Source organism: Gobius niger (genome assembly GCF_951799975.1).
Source record: "Gobius niger genome assembly, chromosome: 16".
NCBI lineage: Eukaryota > Metazoa > Chordata > Actinopteri > Gobiiformes > Gobiidae > Gobius > Gobius niger.
In genome coordinates, this window is record NC_136867.1 from 13,272,550 (window position 1) to 13,293,755 (window position 21,206).

Below are 21,206 nucleotides of genomic sequence, written 5' to 3' on the forward strand. Positions count from 1 at the left end.
TACACCTTCCATAACAACTTGTGTGTATAATCATAATAAGCACACGAGCCACACTCAGATTAGTTTTATGATGACTCATTGTGAGCCTGCTGACTTGTGTGATTTTCAGTGGTGGTAGTAGAAACATTCTCCTTTTTTCAGAAAATACAAAAAAGACTTTGTCCACACATAATGGCAGGATGTGTCCCACTAAAGCCGTTTCTTTCCCCACACCCGCTCCTCTCCGGTGACATGATGGCTTGTAAATCACAGAAACGTATGCTCTGAGACACATCCAGCGGGGCGTCTAAGTTACACAGCCCTTCCTTCAGCGTGTCCTTTGCTCTCATAGATCACCGTAGAAAATATATAGGCAAACTGAGCTGCAGCGGGGTTTGATTTTTCCAGCCGATGGTGACAGCTGAGGGCAGATGGCCTCCAGGCTATTTCTCTCAATCAGATAACTATAATTCTGTCTGCACATGCCAAGGCCTCCAGCTGCTGGTTAATAACATTACCCGCTATACCCAAGATGCTCTTTGACCCAGTGCGTGGCCATGTGCAGGTGTAGTTTGCTGTCTATAGGATCCAGTGGCTATATATATACTGTACCAGAGAAGCCAATGTTTCATATTCAACTGTCGGCTGTACGGTCCTGCAGAATGTTTTAAATTAAAATGGGTTATATTCTCAATTTTTCCTGTTATTAGACTCTTCTACCCCAGTCTTGTCCAAGATAAGCCCTGTCTATCTATCTCTGTATCTATCTAAACTACTGAAACATGGATTGTAAAAGCTGGCAGGTGTTGTAATAGTAACCTTGTATTTTCCCCGTGTTCATAGGTTCCCCGTGTGGAGCTGACCCTCTCAGAGCTCCAGGAAATGGCCACGAGGCAACAGCAACAAATCGAGGCTCAGCAGCAGATGTTGGTCGCCAAGGTAACTTTCCAGTGTATGTCAGGTGGGAAGGCTGCGCGAAAAAGGCTAAAAGGTGTTCTGCGTTAGAGAGCACGGAGGGAAAGGTCTCGGGCTCACAGGAATGTGCGTGCGGGTCGCTGGTTCCTCTATGGAAACGGGTGGTCATAGGTCAAGAGCTGACAGGAAGAGGCTTTCCAATCGGATACACCGCAGTTCCCAAGCAGGGTTTGACTCACAGTGAACTTACTGCACCGGGAAGTGACCTCCACGTTTACAGGAAATGAAGTCAGTGGTCACAGCTGCTGGGAACGACTATCCTCTCAGCATCTTATGAAGTGATTTGATTTTGTCAGTCACTCAACCATATGTAAGCTACATACAAATACTAACATGTTGATACTTTTACTTAATTCAAGTGGATTGTGGACTTTTTTTTACATATATATATATATGCCTTGGTTGCAATGTAGTGCATGTACTGTAAGTATAGCATCGTCGTCATTAGTACACTTAAAAGATGCTAGTATTCTATCAGGGTGAAAAGCACTCCTCTGGAAAAAGATTCAGTAGCAGTAAGAGTAGCAGTACTTTTTCTTATCTGTACATTTCATTTAGTCTCTGAAATGTAGCAATTATTTAATAGTTAAAATACAATACAAGACCATAGGTATAGTACATGTTGGCTGTACCTTAAAGGTGCATTATGCAACTTTTTTATGTGGGAAAAAAAAGTTGATTTGTGCATATTTGACCTTGTAGTGACCCACCAGCTGTATGAGTGGTTAGCATGGCGCCTTTACTTGCGATCACAGTGGTCTCTACAATGCTCCAGGATCAATTGTTTTGTAGGTTTTCTGGTGAGAGGGTCTATCATCAGTGAAAAAACTTCCAATCAATTGATTTTGGAGCATCCTAAAGACTACTGTGAATGAAAGTAAAGGCACAATGCTAACCACTTATACAGCTGCTGGGTCACTACATGGTGAAATACAAATATCAACTTTTCTTTCCAACATAAGAAGTTGCATACTGCACCTTTAATATGACGTATGTGATGTGTTTCTTATCAACTGTTGCTCCCACGGCACAGCTAACATCTACTATACCACTTGTCTTATTAAAAGAACCATTAAACTTGCTCTTTCTTTCCCCACCTCGGCACCTCCTATGATTACATTCCTTGTATTCCCATTAGAAAAAATGAATCTGTCTGACAACACTCCAAGGCCTACTAAATCCATCCACTCAGCACTTTTTTAAAAGCCAATATTTCTCACATATAATTATAAAGTGTTTCCTTCCAGTAAGTGAGTAAGTGCTTCCCTCTCCTTGTTTTCTGTGGTGACAGTGCACTTTTCCCCCCGCTTACTATTACTGCATAACCCTGATTAAACACGTCCATCTAGTATTATTGCTGCCGTGCTTCTACACCTACGGAAGCCATGTACATCATAGTAAAACAGGCTCGCATTACGTAACTTGTTATTAGCGACCGTGTGATAGCAGTGACTGATGGTGCCGCTTGCCAACATTCCTGCCCCGGTCCGAAGCGCGTGTGGGATAGTGGCAGGTCAGCTCTAGTACGTGCCAGAGGTGTAAACTGCAGGAGTCAGCACAGCACACAGCGTTTCCCTGTCTGTTTCCCCCTCCTCTGGTTTGTTTATTATGTCCGGGCTGGCCCAAAATCGCCTGGTAGAACAACGGCTTTAAAATGTTTTGCGATTAGTAGTAGCCTTTGATATCCCATTATATGTCAAATCCATCTGGAGTCGCTCTTCATAAAGTTCGTCTTCAGTTATCTGGGCTAAGGAAGTTTTAGGTGACAACATGATGGATACGGAGCCGACGGAATACAATAAAAGTTGGTGTAGACCTGAAAGGGTTTGACAGAGAAGTGTCTGGCTTAGATTTATGGCTGTAAACAACTTCTCCTCTGCTTTCTCTAGATATTCACACCTGCCAGCTGTTGAGGAAAAACACATTTGTATTCAAGTTTTCTTGCATTGCTGGCAAATTCTTTACAATTGATGTATAATATAAAGTTTTGACAGTAGCAGGTTGGGGCTGGGGTGGTAGAGCAAAGTTTTGTTGACATGTCAGGCACAACAGAAGACTTGAAAGGAGGTATTACAAGAAAAGTATACAAAAAAGGATAACAATCGCATTTCTTTTTGCAGGAGCAGAGGCTGAGGTATCTGCAGCAGGGGGGGCGAGGCAGCCAGGCACAGTCTCAGGTACGGTCCAGATATACTCTAAGATTCAAAGTCCTGGTCCCGTATACAGAAAAATGTCATGTTTTTTTTTTACATTACAGTCTGAAGCGGAGATGCTGCAGCGGTTAAAGGAGCGTGTGGAGACCCAGGAGGCAAAACTGAAGAAGATCCGAGCCATGAGAGGCCAAGTGGACTACAGTAAACTGATCAACGGCAACCTTTGTACGTCTACACAGGCAGAATAATAACGAAAGCCAGTATACAGTTTTTTTTTTAGTGTTGCTTGAAAGATATGCAGAGTGACAGCATCAAGCACATGATCAAAGACAAGAAATCATCACAAAACAATACAAGATTTTCATTTCTAACCACAGCATTGCCGCCCCCGACCTCTTATTACTAGGGCTTATTTTTGCTTTATGGCGGTCATGGCTTCTAATTGTGATGGAGTAAGCCAGTCATAATGGATGGAGTGGTTCAATTTCACATTTTGCTGAGTAATTTTCCCCTTCCTCCCTCAGCGGCGGAGATTGAGCATGTGAGCAATCTCTTTCAAGAAAAGCAGTCCGAGCTGCAGTCCGCCGTGGTCCGGGTCGACCAGGTACCGCCGCACAAAGACCATGAATAAAAGATCAATATTAAGTTGATGTATGTTTTACGTTTGCCATTTACCTTTAGCTGACACAGCAGTTGGAGGACCTGAAGAGAGGTCGTCTGCAGCTGCATTCGTTAGGTCCACAGCACGGAGCACCCACGGGACCCCAGGGCGCACACATCACCGGACAGAAAGGGTCACCTCTGTCCGGGCCCGCAGGCATCGAACTGAGAAAACTCTACCAGGAATTACAGGTATTTGCACCATCATGGAATCTCAAATCTTGCACTTTAACAGAATTTACATCGATACAACATTACCTACGAACAAGTAAAAATTATTTACATTTCTAACACATTTCTTACTCAATTTTACACTATTACACTATTTTTTCTTACCTATACTTCTATTTGTACCTGTATGGTGTCTTACTATGTAAAGGGAGCATAGGCAAAATGAACTATTTTTGTAGCTTAAAAAAGAGTAAATCTCTTCTTCCTTCTTCCTCCTCCTCTTCTTCTTCTTCTTCTTCTACTTCTTCTCCTTCATCTCCTCCTCCTCTTTTTCTACTTCTACGTATCTTCTTCTTCTTCTTCTTCTTCTTCTTCTTCTTCTTCTTCTTCTTCTTCTTCTACTTCTACTTCTACTTCTTCTACTTCTTCTACTTCTTCTACTTCTTCTTCTTCTACTTCTTCTACTTCTTCTACTTCTTCTTCTTCTTCTTCTTCTTCTTCTTCTTCTACTTCTTCTTCTTCTACTTCTTCTACTTCTTCTTCTTCTATTTCTTCTTCTTCTTCTCCTTCTTCTTCTTCTTCTTCTTCTTCTTCTTCTTCTTCTTCTTCTTCTTCTTCTTCTCCTTCTTCTCCTTCTTCTTCTTCTTCTTCTAACTGCCTTAATCATGTTGCTATGGCTTGGTTAGTAGACCATTGGGTAAAACTAGAGGCTCACAATGTTTAATAGCATGCTTAATTCCTCCTGCTGTATGAAAGTCCAACCACACTTTGAGCAGGTTTATGATGAGCTATTATTATGTGTAAAATGTACACTTTAAAACACTGGTACAAAGGTATATAGTTCATAAAATGCAAAATTCTGCACTGTTTGTAAAAGGAACATGAACGTTAAGTTGTGACATTCAGTGGTGCATGGTGTGTCCTCCGTGCCAGGCCCGAAACCGCCATAACCTGGAGCAGAGCAGCAAGTTGGCTCAAAACAAGGAGCTGCTGAACAAGAGAAACACCCAGGTGACAATGATGGATCAGCGCATCGGAGACCTGCGCGAGAGGCTGCACAAGAAGAAGGCCGAGGTACCCACACAGTTTTCCCTCCATGTATACATTATGCAACAATAACTTGATTCAGCCATTATTGCGACGGGCCTTATTAGGATAGCAGGACTTTCAACTGCTTTCGCCCGCCTTTCTGTAGTTGAGCCGCCTGAATGGAGGAGGGGTCACTGCTCCACCCACGTCTTCCCACTCGGGTGGAAACGTTTCGGGACGGGTGGCGGCCGTGTGCCCCTACATCCAGGTCCCATCGGAGAACCGGCAAGACAAGAGTTACCCACTGCCCACTGATCCACCGACCAAGCCCACACCTCTCAGTCACATCCGCTCGCACTCAGGTTAGTTCAACTCTTACAACAATTCACTATACTGATATATACTGATTCTAATTGTTATCTTTGGCTTTCTTACCCTGCTTTTTTTTTTTTTTACCCTTAAATGTTGTTCTTTTGTTCATTACCCCATAATTGTAAACGATGTGCTTTCGCCATCATTGTGGGGTGACCACGATGATGCATTCCGTCCCGGCTGGTCCCCCTTTGTCCTTGTTGCTTTGTTGAACTTGGTGCGCCCGCCCACCCGCGCAGACGACGACAGGAGCGCCGTCAAGAAGCCTCCCAGCCATTGGAAAGAGTCCGATTTAGACGTGGTCCTCTGCGCGTCCCCAGAGAGAAGGGGGGGCGGTGACCGTATTAACAGTGAGTGCACAAGTGGTGGTAGTGACGGGTTGCTCGCCACTCACGAGAGCCGCCAGTGACAGATAGATGGTCGCGCCTGCTTCCACGTCTGTCCGCAGTCTTGTGTTTTGGCTAAAGTTAAGGTCCAGGGAGGGCGAAGACAGTTGGCATACCCGTGTTATGAGGAACAGATGGTCGGGACGGAGAGGGTTATTAGATCAGCTGTATGAAATTGACCTCTTAATGTTAAGTGCAGGATGTAAGGGCCCAAACATGACACTGGACACTTGGCAGCTGCGGGAGGTCACCAAAACAAAATGGACAAAAAAAAAGAGCAAGACCAGAGAACATACTGGGCTCAGTCAGTCTTCCATATGTAATCAGATCAAAATTAGCCTGGTTCTTTTTAATTAGGTGTTCAGTAGCAGTAACAGCATGTACCTAGTTTATTTTAGGGGAGTGGTACTGGGGTGGAAAGTATTTTTATTCCATTCAAGAGGTTTATTTTAAAGACCTGTCATAATTACATATATACATGCAATTTAATACATCAAAATGAGTCCAATAAACAGCCAAGAAAAACAACAACTATTCAATATAATAGCCATAACTATTCATTGACATTAGAATTCTTATAAACCCCTCTTATAAACCCCTCCTAAAGTTTACCTACTAACAGAGTGTCTTGACACAGGAGTGAGACTGGACCTTTGCGTCGCTGAATGCCAGAGCAAATGTCACTGCTGTGTTTATCGTCGCTGCTTATGTAACGTGGAAAACACAATATAAATCACGTCAAGAGCCTGCGGGACAGAGCCGGCGGTAAAAGAATGAGAGGAACTGAGACCTACACAGACATGCGGCCTAACTACATGCTTTGTGTATTCTGCAGCTGACTGATAGCTGCTGGTGCACTCACTGGAGAGATTAAAGCGCTCCAGAAAATGGCAGCGCCGACTGTCTATTTTTGTGTCTGAGCACCGTCATGGGGCTGATGGGTAGAAATATTTACTTAGGAATGGAAAAACACCACTTGTTTGTTTAAGTCTGGCAGACCGGTTTTGTTAGGCAGCGTCTCCTGCGCCTGATCCGGACCTGGCTCTGACCTGGTTCTGATCTGCCTCAGAGCTGTTTGTTTGTTAGCTGTGGTTGTTGTGTCCGTGGGGTCAGCAGGGCACAGTGTAAGGCCATAGGTTGCGTAGCTTAGGGCCGCCTGCTTCACTGGTTAATCAGTATTAGTCTGTCCAAGTAACTACAACATTGACATAACAGTCTAACAGAGAGGCCCGGTGTCAGTGTGCGCATGGGTAGTAAACTCTTTCTTTCTCATGTTTTAGAAGTGCAACCACTGGTGGAAAGTGTATAAGATTGTTTCTATTTATAAATATTATATATATATATATATATTTATATATATATATTTACACTTTTTTACTTTTACTTTCTATAACACACTTAAGCGTTAAAGAAGAACTAAGTAGCTTGTTTACCTTAATAAATCCTTTCCGTGGTCCCTCTGGAGGTCATACAAGTGTTAATACACGCTAGTAGAGTCATGAAGAAGAAGCTAACTGGCTAATGGGCAAAGCTAACTGTGTGCTAGCACCACTTTAGCAGTGTTTACAGCCAAGTTTGAGAGAAAAAATTCTCTCCATTGTGTAATTGAGTTGTGGCACAATGTACAACATCCCTCTCTCCCTTGGTCTTTTCTGTCAGCGTAGTATTTACTCTCACAAACAATAAATGAGTTAAAAAAACGCAACACCTGCATTGGCGCTTATGGCCTCTAGGGCCATGAGTTACTTAGTTCTGCTTTAACTGAAGATATTTTAATCTCCTTACTGCCTGTGCCCCATAAGAAAGTCCTGGCCTCCATGCGAATGTCTGGTATGTCATAGAGATTGGCCACACCAAGTTACAGGTTTTATTCCTAGCTGCTGATAGTCTAGTTTGTCCTCGCCGGATCACTCAAAGTTACAAAAATAAATAAATAAATAATACTGCTGTAGTATAGTGTGTGTATACTACTATACTACAGCAGAGGCTTATTTTAGAAAATTAAGAGATTAGAAACAATGGCTCCACGAGTAGCACCAAATCTAAACAAGCCAAGCCCAAGACCATATCAAGAAGACCATATCTAAATTTAGGTTGAATTAAGACTGAACTAGGGCTCAGCTTGATCTAAAATAGAACTAAACCATTGCTTATTTAGCTATAAACAAGTGCTGTCTGAAAATAGGACAAAAATACACTAAGGAACTCCGGATGGTGTTGGAGTTGTACCATATTGTGACAGTAGAGTCTCGTCGGCTCATGTTCTTCACCTGTAGAGTATTAACTAGTATTTGCTGTGAGCTATAACAGACAGTGGGACCAGACTAAGAGGCTGACCAGTCCACTCACCTTCATTATGTAATGGACACACAGACTGGGTCAAAGTGCCACTTCCTGGAAGCGCCGTGATGGTCAGACAGGCTTTAGCAGCGATGTGACAGTGTGTGAAGGACGCTGTAATTACGATTGAACATACAGAGTGGCTCTTAATAAGGCGCTGTGTTGTTTGCTGTGGTGTCTGCTGTGGTGTCTGCAGGTTAAGTCAAATCGTGTGTCCATTATGTGTGATTCAGTGACTATTTGAGTTTGGTTTTGTTTTCCCAAGTGCTGTTTTCCTAACTTAACTAATAATTATTGTTTTTGTACATGTTTTTTTACTCATTCGTATCATTCATTACTAGAGCATCATCGTCATCTGTGGATTTTGCCCTATTTCTTTTCCCCCCGACTAAACCATAACACCCAAACCTCCTTTCTTCCCTTTAGCCAATGAAGCATCCTGGCCTAGCATCAGTAAGAGCTTATCCGACTGGAGAAGCAACAGTACTGAGCAGGTACTTCACCACCAGTAAAGTCTACTTGACATACCCGATAGAAAGAACACCACTTACAAATCCCTGTTCTTCTTCTCCCCCAGCCGATTCCCTCCGGCTATGGCACTTATCCCAGCGCCACCCACCAGGTGGCGCACCACTCTACCACCAGCTCCCTGCCCCGCTCTGCCCCTGGCACTCTGGGCTGGCCTCGCTCCGGCTCCAGTGCCTCCGCCTCATCTTCATCGCAATCATCCTCCTCCCAACAAATTCAGCACCGCATTTCTGTCCCGCCCAGTCAAGGTAAAGTCACAGTCCAGGCTGAACAGGTTGCGTTCATGACAGTCAAGAATTGGATGTCGTAATTTCAGATCTATATATAATCTATCTATGAGCCACACCTTAAATTGATTGTACAATAAAAGGGAGTGCTTCATAATCGTTTCAGGTTCACTGTCTCCTCAAACAGAGCGGACAGACCCCCCTCCAGCGGTGGCTGTGCGGCCCTACGTCCCAGAGCACTCTTCCCGGCCCCAGTCTCCCAGGAAGGGTCCAGCGACTATGAACAGCAGCTCCATCTACAGCATGTACCTGCACCAGCCGCAGAACAAAAACTACGGCTCGCTAAGTAACAGGACGGCTGTCAAAGCAGGTAGAGTGATTTGACAGCGCTCGCGTTCCCCAAACTGCTTCGATGCACCCGGTAAAATCTGTGTGTGTGTGTTTGCAGTGTACGGAAAACCAATCCTGCCGAACTCCTCTGCCACTCCATCTCCTGTCCCGTTCCTCCACGGCGTGTCCAAAGATGTTTCAGACAGAGATGGCGGACCAGGTGGAGGAGTTGACAGCGCCGACGGGCATGGGATGGCTCCTCCCACTGTGGACAACATCCCCCGCCCCCTCAGCCCCACTAAACTCACCCCAGTGGGTACGTATTAGAGAACGCCAGTTTGATAAGCCCGCCATAGAAGCGTGAAACTAAGTGAAATGGAGTGTGAAGAAAGGGGGCTGAAAGTTCACAGTAATTTATGGTCTCTTCAAGCAGTAAAAAAAAAAAACTTGCAGCATATTACTCTGTGCCCATTTTTCTCACTTCCGCAGCCCATTCCCAGCTCAGATACCAGAGCGATGCGGACCTGGAGGTTCTCCGCCGTCGCCTGAGCAACGCACCTCGACCCCTGAAGAAGCGCAGCTCAATTACAGAACCGGAGGGACCTCAGGGGCCCAACATTCAGAAGCTACTGTACCAAAGGTCAGAGGGGGCGGCTCAGATTTAATGCACCACAAACAAGGGAAATACTCCCCTGTTATGTGAAACTGTTATTGATCCATGCTCAATTTCTAAATGATCTAAAGCCGATACAGTACTTACACTTAGAGTACAGTTCAGAAGTCATTTATTGGAGTGAATGCTTAAAAACATGTCTACATTTGGTACTGATTGTGCGTTCCTGTTTCTGTTAGGTTCAACACTTTGGCTGGAGGCATTGAAGGAGTCACAGGTAATTCTCAAACTTAAACCTCCCCCATTTTAACCTCTTAACCCCCACCTGAACTTAATCTCCAGTTTGGCTTTACCTAAATCTAAATGCTTGTTGAAAAAAAGTGGCAAAATAGTGGCAAAAACAAGACGAAAACAAGGATGAAAATGCGACAAAAGAGAGCGACAAAAATGTGACCTAAAAATGTGACAGTATTGTGATGAAAAAGTGACAAAAAACGCAACAAAAAGGTGATGAAAATTCCACAAAATAGCCACAAAACAGCAGCAGAAAAGTTACAAAAAGCGATGAAGATGTGGGAAAAAAATGCGACAAAAACGCAGGCCAGTGTAACGCCTCATTTGAAAGCTAAGACCAGCAAAACTCATCTAAACCGATCTTTTTCCTTGCGTTGCTCTCACTTTTTGTTTTGTTTTTTTGTTACTTTTTTTTACATTTCTTTTCTGTTGCAGTTTTGCGGCTTTTTTGTGGCATTTTCATCCTTGTTTTCGTCACATATTTTCCTTCACTTTTTCCCAAGAAGCTTTTAGGATAAAGCCAAACTGGAGGAAATGTGCTCGGTTCCGGTGGGGATTTAGAGGTTAACACAACGCATATATGCCTCCATTATGCTTAGCTTGCACCTATCTTCCAGCAAACACCTTCTACCAGCCCGACTGCCTACTGGGCGACATGGACAGCCTCCATTTAGCCAACGGCGGCCTCGAGTCGACCGAGAAGCATGCCACTGTGACCGCAAAAGAAGCCGAACCTCAGAGCCTGATCCCGGACACTCACCTGCGCCTGTCGCCGTCATCCGCTGTGAAAGAAACACCCAAAGAGCCACCAGCGGAAACAGCCAATCACGTGTCTCCCGCCAAACAATCCGGCTTCTCTCCTGCCCCTGACAGACCAGAGGACCAGAACAACAATAGCCAGAAGAGTGTTAGTCCTGCTCCTGTAAGCCATCCCTCCCCATCGCCCTCTCCGCCTGCTGCACCCTCACAGCCTAAGGTACTGCTACAAACTGCACAATATATTATGTAAGTGTTATGTATCTGAAGGGGCTTAAGCTCAGCATCCTTTTCCAATCAGGTGAAGCGAACCAACCTGAAGAAGCCCTCGTCGGAGCGCACTGGTCATGGCCTCAGAGTAAAATTCAACCCTCTGGCGCTGCTTTTGGATGCATCTCTGGAGGGAGAGTTTGACCTGGTGCAGAGAATTATATATGAGGTAAAAAAAAAAACACATTTGGTCTCGTTTTGGTTCAGTTACACAACCAGTTTTGATTCCAGCGAGCACCCACACACCGACTCCATTGTGTGGAATTCAAAGACGTCTGCACCTACTTGACAAAACTTTGACATCTTTGATCCGCGGCAGCATTGTTAGAGCAAAGATTAGAACTTTCGACAATAGACAATACACCGGAGAAAGAATAATGGTCTGTAACAGGTACAGAGAGCTCCTAAGAACAAGGCGCTATAACTATTCCACTGGCACATTGTTAGTCCTTTCTCTCAAAAGTGATCTATGACAGACAGGCCTTTTATTGGAACTTTCTATAAATGGCATCACAAGTTTTATGATGGTGTAAATTTTGGATTTATGTTTAAATTTAAAGTAGTGGTTCAATTCACATTTCAAGCACATCCAGGAGCAGTTAGACAGGAAAGAAGACCGAAACTACTGCTGAACAAAAACAAACCTCTTTCTAGATTCCTAAAATACAGGTTTAGCAAGTTTTAAACATAACAAGACCCGAAGTAGACTACTGGTATATAAGAGCATATATTTTGTGGTTGCCTAAACAAATCACATGTTTGTGATTTACCAATTTACAACAACTGAAATTCTGATTCAATTGTGATTATTTATGCAGCCCTGATTGCCACAAATAACTGACAGAATGGAATAAATTATGGGATTATCTTTGGGATTTTTCTTTTACTTGCAGAGATTAATTGATTACATTGAAAGTCTTACTATGTACAGTGAAGTATGCATTAACCTCTTAGCCCCCACTGTCACTGAGGACATTATCTTGTGTTTTAGTTTAGTTTTAGTTTAGTACAATCAGGAAATTCAATTTATAAACCAATGCGAGCAATGCTACATTGTCAAAATGGACACCCAAATAGCTACAAGCTTATCAACGGGGGTCCAACAGGAGTCCATAACCCACCACCCTTTTCATCATGTTTCTCTTGCTTTTTTGACATGTTTCGGTCACATTTTTATGTCTTTTCTTGATCACAGTAACATTACACGAAAAAAAAAAAAAAAAAAAAACGCCAAAATGCTGCAAAGGAGCAATGAAAACATGATAAAAACACAACAAAACAAAAACGACTAAAATGTGATAACAAAAACAAGGAAGAAGCATAGATGATATTTGAAGGTCTTAGCTTTCAAATGGGGCGCTGGCTTGTAAGCTCCAGTTGAGAAGCTCTTTGATTTGGGTAAAACTCGAGAAAATGTGCTCGGTTAAGGCGGGGGTTAAGAGGTTAAAGCCAAGCAACCTACCTAGCATTTCACCCAGTAAATAGAATAGATTACAAATCATTACCATTGTCAAGTGTCATAGCATGTTTGGTCCTGCTAACCACGTTTCTTTATGTTACGACAAGATTACTCTTATGAAGTTTCGCCATACTTTACAACCTGGAATGTCCCGCAATGTCTAAAAATGTCCCACAATGTCTAAAATGCGTCTATATTGAAAGGTGGAGAACCCCAGCATGCCGAACGACGAGGGCATCACTCCCCTCCACAACGCCGTCTGTGCCGGACATCACCACATCGTCAAGTTCCTGCTGGACTTCGGCGTGAACGTGAACGCGGCTGACAGTGACGGATGGTGAGCCCCTTTCCATTCGGCCTTTTCAATCGTGTTACAGAGTAATGAGGGACTGCTGCCTTCTGAAGGACTAGAGGGCGTCTGGTAATGAACAGCCCGCGCTCGCCATAGAAAACAATGACGGACATAATAGCGTTTCCAGATTTGTCAGAGTGGGCTAAGCCAGAGGAAGCTATTATAAGTCTAATAAGCTTCCATATCAAAACTCACTTAAATTGATTAATGGAGCGTCACTCTCAGTTCATGTTTAGCTAATGTCATCTAATCATATGCTCTCATTAGGTGTGTGTGGCCAATTACAGATCTCCCGCCTATGAGCAAAGCAGAGCCCACACACATCTGGCTCTCAGATGGCAGGGTTTTTGCGGCACTTTCTTATTTTTAATGACAAATACAAATACACCTTGATATCATTTGTGGCAAAAAATGGTTTCAAACTGAATGAATAATGTAGTGTAAAGCAATTTCAAGAACTGAGAAAACGTCGCCTCTCCCTCTCAGGACTCCTCTTCACTGCGCGGCGTCCTGTAACAGCGTGCACCTGTGTAAGATGCTGGTGGAGTCCGGGGCGGCCATTTTTGCCACGACAATCAGTGATGTGGAGACAGCGGCAGACAAGTGCGAAGAAATGGAGGAGGGATATACGCAATGTTCCCAGTTCCTATACGGTGAGTAAAAAAAAAACAATGGGTTAACGCCGCAGACTGATCAAAACGTAATCTAATATTTTTTTTCAAATTTGTCCCTCAGGTGTCCAGGAGAAGTTGGGTGTGATGAACAAGGGGCTGGTGTACGGTCTGTGGGACTACACGGCCCAGCAGTCGGACGAGCTCTCCTTCGGTGAGGGAGACGCCATCACTGTGCTGCGTCGCCGTGACGACACTGAGACAGAGTGGTGGTGGGCGCGTCTCAATGATCGAGAGGGATATGTGCCCAGGAACTTGCTTGGGGTAAGAATACATGTGGCTTTTTTCACATGGTAATGAAGCTATATGTACCTGGTATTAGACTTTAGTTTTCGTGCACATGTAAATAAGATCACAAAGGCTGCATTCTCTCACTTAAAGCCACACCGCGTAGGATTTTAGCCTATAAATAAAATTGAATATAAGAATTTGTTTTATGTCAGATATTTTCATCATTGAAAAATACCCCATAAATGTACAAACAAACATTTATGAGGCTCACCCCTCCTAAGGGATGACTGTAAACTTTACTGGGAGTGGGTACGTCTCCAGCTCGTTTCCATGGAGATGTGACAAAAGGCAGTAGAATTTGAGATATAAACAGGTTAGTCTCTCATCCAAGTCCATTCTTTTATTACACACTGCAGTAATAGCATTTTCTGTGTCATTAGGAACATGTTTGGTTTTGCCGCAACAGCACCGTCCAAAATGTTACACAGTGTACCTTTAAGAAACATCACCAAAGTTCGCCCTTTTTTAAATCATCCAAAATTCAGCCGCTCGTCTCCTCACTCACACAGGTAGAAGAGCCCACATCACGCCCGTGCTCGAGTCACTGCACTGGATTCCCGCGGTTTATAGAATCGATTTTAAAATACTTTTAATTACATTCAAAGCCTTCCACGGCCTTGCCCCTGCCTATATCACTGACATGATAAAAGAATATAAACCACAGAGAGCACTGCGATTTTCCGAAAACTACTCCAAATCTCCAAAAAAACACCACAAAATCAATCGGGATAAAAAATTGGGGATGCTGCTTTCAGGATTCACGCCGCAACCTTGTAGAGCTCACCGCCATGCGACATCAGGGCAGCAAACTCCCTTGCAATTTTTAAAACTAAATTAAAAACTAATTTTTATCGTTTGGCTTTTGACTAATCTCTTTGGTTTGATCTGTACATTTGTTTTCTACACTCGCTTGCTATTGTTTTAACTGTCTTTTTCTTTAATTGTTATAAGTGTAATTCATCAATGTAATGTTTTACCATTGGAAAGCTGCTACTGCTCAGTGACTGTAGCCTCACTGTAGAAATGAAAAAACGTGTACAATAGAGTCTGCTGTATGGCCAGCACTCCCATGTAAGAGACTGAATCTCTGTGGGACTTTCCTGGTTAAATGTAGGCCCGGTGTCTTGAGGGAAATAACAGCATGCAACGGGACTGACAACCCTAGAGTTAGTGGGCAAATGTCTCAAATAAGAGACTCGACTGTCCAGGTGTGACGGATATAAGTGAAGTGGAGCTCTCAATATGTTGCTGGATTATTGCAAAACTACATCACATGTTCAACATAGGAAATCGAGTAATCACTATCTTAAGTTTCTTTTGTTTACACAAAAATAATGGATGTGTAAATGGCTCTGTAATAATGAGTAATTGCAGATGATCATACATTGTGCAATATAACGCTGTTCTGAAGTCCGTAGACATTTCTGCAGGGTGATTTATGCCTTGGGGAGGACAGAGGCACATATTCTATAATGCGTATGGCTCAGGCTTTTATTAGAACAGCTGAACTACTTTAATAAAACCGTCCAATACCGAGTGCCGTATATAGCTCTGTCTCTGCAGCTGTGCCCTACTGTATAGATATAGAATGCTGTCTCACGATGCACAGAAAGCCCAGTTCAGTCATTCATGTTTATTTTTTGTGTTGTATTTAAGATTAGAGATTTTTGTACATGATAATACGATGCAGTGACCTGATCCTCTCTCATTTTGGTGTTGCAGCTGTATCCCAGGATCAAACCCAGACAGCGCTCACTGGCGTAGAGCCCAGAGCTGGAGCCACGTGCACCAGAAGAGCAGCAGCATGTGGGCCAAGCCAAGGCTTATTGGAAAAGAGACAAAATATACTGAAACCAGGATGAACACATCTTTTTGTTTGTATGGGTTAAAAAAAAAAGAGCTTGAATGTAACTTTAAAAAGCAGAATTAATCATTGCTGCATGAGAGAGATGCTTCAAAGTCCACGCAACATTTGGATGTAACTTTCACTCAGAATTATCACTTTATATTTGTATGGCCAAATGCCGTCCATCTTTGTAAAGTCACAGAGTGCGCTACAGAAGCATGCATCCTCTGAAATACAATGAAGACAGTATGCAAACACGAAGAAAGTGTGTGTCAAAATATGCTTAATAACGCAGGATGATGAAGATGGAGATCGAATGTGTAGGAGGGAGGAGTTAGGTGCAATAAAAGTGCAAGGCATGTCAGTTATATATGTCCATTATGTGGTTGGACTGACTGAATATTGGTAAAGCCTGTCTTAGTATGTCGGAGGAGACTAAGAATGATTGGATGATAGTTTTTTGTGGTGCGTGAAATATTGGTTTGAGAAAAGATAGATGCGATAAAAAAAACTGATTCTAGCTATGCTGTGTTTTTTCTAACTAATAACCATTATTTAAAAAGCTGCCTGTTACACTAACATGCTGATCTATTTTTATGTATAGTATTCTCAAGAAACAGTGTGAAATGCTATTCCCTATGGGACAAAATAAAAAACTGTTGAATAATCCCACAAAGTTACATGACTCGCAAAATGTTATTAGAGATTGATAAGTTGATTGTGAAATTGTGCAAAGTCTGATATTTTGTTTTTTACAAACAGTATTTATATTAAATAGGCTAGATGAATCAATATAATGTTTTCATGTCCTGCTCTGTTTAATTTCAAAGTTTTTTTTTAATACAAATGCTGTACTATCACATAGGCCTAACATGTTTAGTGCCACTCACTGCTGCCATCTAGTGTACAGAAAAGCGAAACATGCTGTAGGTTTAAGAGGCTGACATAATGTTATAAAGGAGTGTAAATGTAAACCATTTCATTTTGTGCATAAGCAACGTGTCACAGCTCGTGTACAGTATTAATAAAATCTAGTGTAAACTAAGAAATAAAAGGCGTCTGTTGTTGTTTGTGGTATTTTCTCTGCCATGTTGTAACTTTGGCCTCTTTTCACCTACGACCCAAATTCACCTTTATTACAAAGTCATAAAAGGTGGACTTTAGTCACTAAAGTCACCGCCATTCATCTGCGAGAGAGACATGTAAGTTTATTTATCATTTCTTTTGGACACAAATACAAACGCTTTTTTGTATTAAACACACCTTTTTGTTCGCGTTGTATGATCCGATTTAAATGTCATAATATTTTTTTTAAGATATATATATATTTAAATATAAATATATATATATTAATAAATTTAATTTTGATATTGCGCACAAATATTTTATTTTGTTATCTGTACCCGGAAGTGTAAAACATCATAGCGCCTCATGCTACAGTGTAGCATCGAGCATTATTTACAGAATCTTATTTGCCTGAAGTCCACGTGATTCTCAAATGGATAGTTATGCTATAGATTTCTAGACGCTCGATTCTGTAAGTTATTTTCTTGATGTAAAATAAGTTTAAACTACAGTAGATACAAGCGTCAGGTTGACATCAGTTTCTTGAGCACAATAAAATGTAAACAAGTTATTACTGCCTGTATTTTGTCCAGTTTTCAGTTTTTTTTCCTCTTATGCAGCCTATATTAATTTGTAAAAAATAAATACTATCTAGTGTATGTGTACACACTGTTTGTAGACTATATTGGTATACATCCTGCTTTATTTTCATCTAATAATTTAATTGTGTGCGTATTATTAAGCTTTATTGTTACAACGTAATTCCTTGTGGATCAATCAAGTTTGTTACAGACACACAAATATAAAGGAAAAGGATTGACATGTTTAGCTTTTCTTCTCAAGAGCACCATGGCTGGACCTTTCCACGTGCACACTCCTCTGCTGGAGAGCACGGGCATGTCCAAACGCCTGGGCACCACTGTGTATATGAAGATGGAGAACTCACAGCCCTCCGGCTCCTTTAAGATCCGTGGGATTGGACACCTCTGCCAAAAAGTAACCATTTCCAATAGTGCACAGTAGAACTAATAATATCAGCCCAAGTACTGATCACACATTTATTCACAGCTTGCCAGTGAGTCTAAAGGAGTGGTATGTTCTTCAGGTAACTTCAGATCCTTTAGATGAGATGTATGAAGGTGTATGAGAACAGTTGACGATGTGGGGTCTTTTCTAGGCGGTAATGCAGGTATGGCTGCTGCGTATGTGGCCAGAAAAATGGGTGTGCCAGCTACAATCATAGTCCCATCGTCTACTCCCCAGCTGGTGGTCCAGAGAATACAGGACCAGGGGGCGACTGTCAAGCGTGTAGGCAAGGTGATTTCAGGTGACTTTTATATATATTCTGCGCAATGCAAAAATCAAGTGGTTCATTTCTTTTACATTTAGGTTTGGGACGACGCCAACGCAGAAGCCCTTCGACTGGCAGATGACGATGGTCTCACATACGTCCCCCCATTTGATCACCCACTTCTCTGGTAAAAATGAACAATATATAAAAGAGGGCTGCACAATATAACGCCAAATTATCGCAATATTTGCTGATTCTACTCATCACTCGAAGCCATAATATAATGCAGAATTGTTCATCGGACTGAGATTTACTCTTACTTTTTGCTATTACCGCCTAAAAAAAGGTTTAGTATTAATTAATAGACCCTTCGTTGAAATGGTTTGGTTAACTTGGCTAAAGTGAGGTAAGAGCATATCTCAGTATATAAAAACGGTGGCCTATTCCTTTAAAATGTTGCAATAATAGAACAATCGCACTATTCAAGGCTGTTGCTAAATATCCCAGTAACACCAAGCAGCTCTAAAATGATCAATACTACTCTTTTTGCAACTTGTCCAAATGAATAAATCTTTCCCCCGTCTCACCCAGGCAGGGCCATTCCAGTGTGGTCACAGAGGTGGCCCGTTCCCTGGGGTCTGGAGTGAAGCCCGGGACTGTGGTGGTGTCTGTGGGTGGAGGGGGACTGCTGTGTGGGGTCGTCCAGGGGCTAAAGAGCGCGGGCTGGTCGGATGTGCCCATTCTGGCCATGGAGACAGTGGGGGCCGACTGTTTCAACGCTGCAGTCAAAGCTGGCAAACGGGTCACCTTGGATGACATTACCAGGTAGAAATAGAATGTTTCTGGATATATTTATGCTCCATTGTCGCAAATGTTTATGAAATACTGTATAGTAGATGAAATCAAGACGACTGTTTGTCCACAGTGAGGCAGCGTGTCTTGGAGCAAAGACTGTCTGTCAAAAGGCCTTTGAATATAGCCAGGAAGTCAACATCATTTCTGAATTGGTCACAGATCAGCAGGCCCTGCACGCTGTCGAAACATTTCTGGGTCAGTTACAAAGTGTGTCCTATGGAAATACTGTCACCCAAATGCTTGTGTCTCACTGAAAGATTAAACAAAATGGTTTCTTTGCTGTATAGATGAAGAGCGAGTGTTGGTGGAGATGGCCTGTGGTGCTGCACTCGCTGCTGTCTACAGCGGAGTTATTACTCGGCTGCAAAGTGAAGGTAAGAGCAAAGTAATGTCTTTAAAAATCCTATTTATTAAACTCTTAACCCCATCTGAACTGAGCACATTTTATCTAGTTTTGCTTCACCCAAATCTAAACGCCTCTTGAAAAAAGTGTCAAAATAGTGACAAAGATAGGATGAAAACAAGGATGAAAACGCAACAAAAGAGCAACAAAAATTTGTGACTAAAAAGTGACAAAAAGCAATGGGAAAGTGACCAAAATGCGTGACAAAAACTAAACAAGGTCGACAAAAACGTGACAGTAAAGCGATGGAAAAGTGACAAAAATGTGTGACAAAAACGCAACAAAAGAGCGACAAAAACGTGACAAAGAGGCGATGAAAAAATGACAGAATTGTGTGACCAAAAAGTGACAAAAATACGTGACGAAAACCTAACAAAGGAGCGACAAAAGTGTGAGGAAAAAGTGATGAAAAAATGTGACAAAAATGGATAAAGATCCATGAGGAGGAATTTTGTAGGTCTTAGCTTTCAAATGAGGTTACACTGGCCTTTAGGATTTGTGTAAAGCTGGAGAAAATGCATTCAGTTGAGGCGGGTGTTAAGAGGTTGACAAAGTTTTTATCTTCCACAACTCTCTGTCCTGTTCCCGAACAATACTCTCAAATATATCTTGAATGGTTGTCTGTTCAGGTCGCCTGCCGACCTCTCTGGGTCCTGTGGTGGTCATTGTCTGTGGAGGCAGCAGTGTGGACACAAAGCAACTCTCCAGCCTCAGGACAAAACTTTTGGGCTAAACTGCAACAGACAAAAATAAAAATGCAAAGACTGTGTTTCAGAAGTTTTAAAATGGATAAAACAACCTGAAAATGATATGCACTCCCTGCAGCTTTAACGACTTTACTAGCCACAGGGTGGTGCTGTAGCTCACTAATCTAGCACAGTGTAAGCGCTTCTCTTTGAAGCCGTGGGTCAACACCTGTATTTTGGGACAAAGCCACCTTTTAATGAATAATGCAAACAAATGATTGGAAAAAATAATGTAAAGACTTATTTTCTGGACAGTGATTTTTCATTATCATCAGTATTACTAGTCCAGCCCTAGACCAAAGCAGCATTATACATGTCTATCCCGCAATCTTTCATTGTCTTCACATATCCAAGTATTTAATTACTTTCTTTTTATGATTACGTGATGTGGTTTCACCCACAGCTGAAATATGCAGTCCACTCAACTTGTGTGGGAAGCTATTACTATGGAAACGGTACTTCAGTTTTATTTCTGTAACATCAGTGTTTTTTTTTATTTTTTATAATCTTTGCAGTTTTAAAGTCAAACTGAAAAAGAAAAAACGTGTGTAGGCTATTTCCCACACTTTGACAGCTCATCAGAACGGTCTCTTTCTCTATTTTCACCAAGCTACATAACCTGCCCTTAACGCCAACAGGGATGTGTTTGCGGGGAGTTATCAATTCGAAGCATTTGCAGATGTAAACCTAATGTGTTTCCAGGGCGATGAGCTGGTGATGTCCCGCTCCCGAAGTCACAAGTCAGGTCTGAGCCACTACTCGCACTGTCTATTCATTCGGTGGAGCCTTACGATAGATGATGATTTTGTAGTATGCGGTGTTGTTGTTAGACTCATTGCCATTTTGTTCATTTTCCCTCTGAGCTAAAAGTGATTTCTGACTCAGATGGCATTTTCACTAATCCTCCATGATCCCCTAAGATCCTCCAGAACTCGGCACCGCAGACTCACAGCCAAAAATCTCCTCATAATAGCATCACTTATCTAATTACCGGTCCATTAGGGGAACATTACAGTTTTTGCAGCCATCTTAGTTGGTTTTCGAACGGCATCAGAAAAAAGGACCAAATTTGGCCGCGCCGGATCTGAGCGGAAAGCCGTGTATCCATGACAACCTGACGGCAACATGGCGAGTTTAAATTAGA

The 21,206-nt window shown here is 42.4% G+C and overlaps 2 protein-coding genes across 5 annotated transcripts in view; both read left to right on the forward strand.

Moving 5' to 3' along the window:
* The window catches only part of LOC306975951 (apoptosis-stimulating of p53 protein 1-like), a 38,389-nt gene extending 21,651 nt beyond the window's left edge, over window positions 1-16,738 (forward strand). For 2 of the 3 annotated variants that reach the window (XM_079573778.1, XM_079573780.1), the window contains 20 exons: window positions 823-918; window positions 3,075-3,131; window positions 3,212-3,332; window positions 3,632-3,711; window positions 3,789-3,959; window positions 4,872-5,012; window positions 5,134-5,329; window positions 5,579-5,689; window positions 8,492-8,559; window positions 8,643-8,841; window positions 8,987-9,190; window positions 9,269-9,466; window positions 9,640-9,790; window positions 10,003-10,040; window positions 10,675-11,033; window positions 11,115-11,252; window positions 12,746-12,879; window positions 13,381-13,547; window positions 13,630-13,829; window positions 15,579-16,738. In XM_079573778.1, the coding sequence (XP_079429904.1) occupies window positions 823-918; window positions 3,075-3,131; window positions 3,212-3,332; window positions 3,632-3,711; window positions 3,789-3,959; window positions 4,872-5,012; window positions 5,134-5,329; window positions 5,579-5,689; window positions 8,492-8,559; window positions 8,643-8,841; window positions 8,987-9,190; window positions 9,269-9,466; window positions 9,640-9,790; window positions 10,003-10,040; window positions 10,675-11,033; window positions 11,115-11,252; window positions 12,746-12,879; window positions 13,381-13,547; window positions 13,630-13,829; window positions 15,579-15,620 (2,871 nt within the window). In that variant the 3' untranslated portion in view covers window positions 15,621-16,738. The remainder of the gene's footprint in view (window positions 1-822; window positions 919-3,074; window positions 3,132-3,211; window positions 3,333-3,631; window positions 3,712-3,788; window positions 3,960-4,871; window positions 5,013-5,133; window positions 5,330-5,578; window positions 5,690-8,491; window positions 8,560-8,642; window positions 8,842-8,986; window positions 9,191-9,268; window positions 9,467-9,639; window positions 9,791-10,002; window positions 10,041-10,674; window positions 11,034-11,114; window positions 11,253-12,745; window positions 12,880-13,380; window positions 13,548-13,629; window positions 13,830-15,578) is intronic. The other variant, XM_079573779.1, reaches the window with a different exon arrangement.
* A 463-nt stretch (window positions 16,739-17,201) lies between these two features.
* Window positions 17,202-20,120, forward strand: sdsl (serine dehydratase-like). 2 transcript variants are annotated; one of them, XM_079573296.1, is made up of 9 exons: window positions 17,202-17,239; window positions 17,611-17,763; window positions 17,836-17,872; window positions 17,945-18,084; window positions 18,157-18,245; window positions 18,650-18,883; window positions 18,984-19,108; window positions 19,201-19,287; window positions 19,946-20,120. In XM_079573296.1, the coding sequence occupies exons 2-9, from the start codon at window positions 17,617-17,619 to the stop codon at window positions 20,047-20,049; spliced, it is 963 nt and encodes a 320-aa protein (XP_079429422.1). In that variant the 5' UTR covers window positions 17,202-17,239; window positions 17,611-17,616; the 3' UTR covers window positions 20,050-20,120. The 2 variants fall into 2 exon arrangements, with proteins under 2 accessions (XP_079429422.1, XP_079429423.1); XM_079573297.1 differs by having other exon boundaries at window positions 19,201-19,281.
* Window positions 20,121-21,206: the final 1,086 nt, after the last annotated feature.

Excerpts from the sequence above, each read along its gene's own strand:
- sdsl (XM_079573296.1), top strand. The coding sequence starts at position 17,617 with ATGGCTGGACCTTTCCACGTGCACACTCCTCTGCTGGAGAGCACGGGC. Across the intron at positions 18,884-18,983 it reads ACCTTGGATGACATTACCAG|TGAGGCAGCGTGTCTTGGAG; the intron begins GTAGAAATAGAA and ends GTTTGTCCACAG. Across the intron at positions 19,288-19,945 it reads TACTCGGCTGCAAAGTGAAG|GTCGCCTGCCGACCTCTCTG; the intron begins GTAAGAGCAAAG and ends TTGTCTGTTCAG.